We start from the raw sequence: 3103 nt of genomic DNA on the forward strand, positions 1-3103 counted from the left end.
ATTTCCATCTTCATAGTGTGGCACCCACAGCATTCTCTAAAGTCAATTATATTATAAAATCCTGAAAAAAGAAAGCCCACAACTGAAACTACTTTTAACATTTATTAATCTTAAAAATAAAATCATAAAAACAAAGTGCATAAAAACTGAACATTTCTATGCAAAGCGTTAATGTCACAGTAACCAATACAGTTTCTTTTGGTAAATATTTGGAAAACTGTTGGGACTGGGGCGTTGGTTCAGTGAGGGCAAGCATTTCTTGTTCTTGAAAAGGATTCAGGTTTGATTCCTAGCACCCATGCGGAGGTTCTGACCTCCTCATATGCAGCAGCCACACATGTGATACTTAGACATACATGTAGGCAAAGGACTCATACACAGAATAGTATGAAATAAATTTACAAAATGTAAAAGAAATACTTAGAAAAGTATTGATTATTTGAATGCAACTATACTTATTCATTTTTATTAATCATTTTATTCATTTACATTTCAAATGATATCCCCCTTCCCAGTTACCCTTCCACAACCCCCTCATTGGATCAACTCTCTCTCCCAAGTCCCTTGCTTCTATGAGAGTGCTCCCCCATCCATTCACCCCCTCCCCTCTTGACCCCCTAGTATGCCTCTATGCTGGGGCATCAAGCTTTCCTCCCCTCCCATTGATGTTAGAAAAGGCCATTCTTTGCTACATATGTATCTGGAATACTAGCTCCCTCCATGTATACTCTTTGCTTGGTAGTTTAGTCCCTGGGAGCTCTGGGTGGTTCAATTAGTTGATGTTCTTTTATGGGGTTGCAATCCTCTTCAACTCCTTTAATCCTTCCTCTAGCTCTTCCATTGTGGTCCCCAGGCTCAGTCTGATGATTGGTTGTGAGTGTCTGCATCTATATTGGCCAGGTGCTGGTAGAAACTCTCAGGGAACAGAGATATCAGCCTCCTGTTAGCATAGACTTCTTGGCATCAGCAGTAGTATAGGGGTTTGTTGTCTGTGTACGTGATGGATCTCTAGGTGGGGAGGTTTCTGGATAAGCTCCTTTTAGCTTTGCAAGAAAAAATATGCATAGGTGTTTATTTACATCAATCATCAGACTTTATGAACTATTTGCCTACTTCATGTCTTGGCAAAATCTTTGACAATATTCTTTAGATATTTTGGGATTTTTTATACATAAATCTCACAATTAATAATGAATCCACATTGGTAATCATTCTTTCTATATAATACCAAGATAGAGCACATGATTTACAAACTCATTGCATATTTTGTGTACTGCGTTTTAAAAATTTTAATAACAAATTATTTAAAAGGATAAATACAAATTATGGAGGAGTTTTGCAGAAGATTCTTTTTAACTCTAAAACTATATATTTGTTTATTTACATGCTTGCAAACGAGAATGTATCTTCACTCCAACATCAACTCTGAAATTCAGTAGCTCTTAGAAGGCTGTATAAACAAACATCCATTTGAACTGTTTTATAAACATTCTTATTACTTCTATATAACCTGTATCAAATCCATCCACCAGCACACAAGGATGCTTTCCCACTAGAAAATAGCCATGGGATATCCACAAAGCAAGATTTTCACTGACCATAAATGAAGACCACACGAATCAGTGTGTTCATGAAACCACAACTAGTGACACAAGAGCTACATTTCATTTTTCCTCTTTTCAAAACAATTTGTTCAGACATCATGAGTTTCTTGGAAATTATTGTGACCATTGCAATTCTGTTAGAAATCATTCTTGGAACCTTTGCCAATGTCTTTATTGTTTTGGTGAACTGCATTGACTGCATCAAGAGAAGGACATTCTCCTTACCTGATCGAATTCTCATTGCTCTGGCCTTCTTCAGGATTGGTGTGCTTTCGATAATATTAATGAATTGGTGCTTAACTGTGTTTCATTTAGCTTTGTCTTTACAAGTAAGGTTTAGCATTTGTGTTGGCTGGGCGGTAACCAACCATTTTAATACATGGCTTGCAGCTATACTCAGCATACTTTATTTGTTGAAGATAGGTAATTTCTCTAATCTTATTTTTCTTGTCCTGAAAGGAAAAATCAAGAGTGTCCTTATTGGTGTACTTTTGTTGAGTTTGGTGCTTTTATCTCCTAATCTTATGATGGTAAACACGTCTGAGATAACCCAAGCGTATAGACACAGAGGCAACTTGACTGGGAAAACCAAACTGACTTATTTCATGAACTTAACAGCTATGATCACTTTCACTCTGGACAATGTCATTCCCTTCACCATATCCATGATCTGTTTTCTTCTGTTAATCTATTCCCTGTGTAAACACCTTAGGACAATGAAGCTTTATGGAAAAGGATCCCACGATCCTAGTGCTTCAGCCCACATTAAGGCTTTGAAAGCTGTGATCTCCTTTCTGTTATTATTTTCCATGTTTATTCTGTCTCTAATCATATCAGGTTATAATTATACAAAGTCTCTAAATGAACCAGTCCACGTGATCTGCCAGGCTATTGGAACCTTGTATCCTTCAAGCCATTCTTATATCTTGTTATGGGGAAATAAGAGGATCAAACGGGCCTTTGTGTTGGCAATGATACAGATGAGGGCAAGGCTCTGTCTAAAAGAACAGAATCCTTGAAGTGTTTCCATCAATTTAAGAGACATAGTCTGATTAGTAGCATAGTCTGTAGCACTTTATGCTTTCTATTGCTTTTAAAACTGGACTATGTGCAAATTGTTTGTAAAGAAATTTCTAGAAAGCATTTTATCTCAGCCTATTAAATTAGAGATTGTGTTTGTGTACATGTACAAAATGTACAAGAAAACCTATCTATAGAATTTTCTTAATATTATTTTTGTAAAACCTATATAATTATTCAAACTATGATTAACATTTTTCAGAATTATGAAGGCAGGCATGACTAAAATAAATGTTTATTTATCTTCTTCACAATAACTTTATGAGGTATTTTATGCATTATTTCAAGCAGCTTGTTCCAAGAAATTGTTGCTGTTCCTATTGTTCTTTGTACCACGTGTATATATTTTGTATATATTTATCAAATATTTTTAGAATTCTGATAAGTTATCGCATTCTGATCAACCCTAAACATGTATA

The 3103-nt window shown here is 35.5% G+C and overlaps 1 protein-coding gene across 1 annotated transcript; it reads left to right on the plus strand.

The window, feature by feature from the left end:
• Window positions 1-1630: 1630 nt before the first annotated feature.
• On the plus strand, window positions 1631-2623 carry LOC114632325 (taste receptor type 2 member 136-like). Its single transcript, XM_028780861.1, has one exon. The coding sequence runs from the start codon at window positions 1631-1633 to the stop codon at window positions 2621-2623; it is 993 nt and encodes a 330-aa protein (XP_028636694.1).
• Window positions 2624-3103: the final 480 nt, after the last annotated feature.

The sequence above is a fragment of the Grammomys surdaster genome, unplaced genomic scaffold, assembly GCF_004785775.1.
Source record: "Grammomys surdaster isolate TR1022 unplaced genomic scaffold, NIH_TR_1.0 373, whole genome shotgun sequence".
Classification (NCBI taxonomy): domain Eukaryota; kingdom Metazoa; phylum Chordata; class Mammalia; order Rodentia; family Muridae; genus Grammomys; species Grammomys surdaster.

What these genes read in the sequence shown, in the direction of transcription:
- LOC114632325 (XM_028780861.1), top strand. Translation starts at nt 1,631, where the DNA reads ATGAAACCACAACTAGTGACACAAGAGCTACATTTCATTTTTCCTCTT.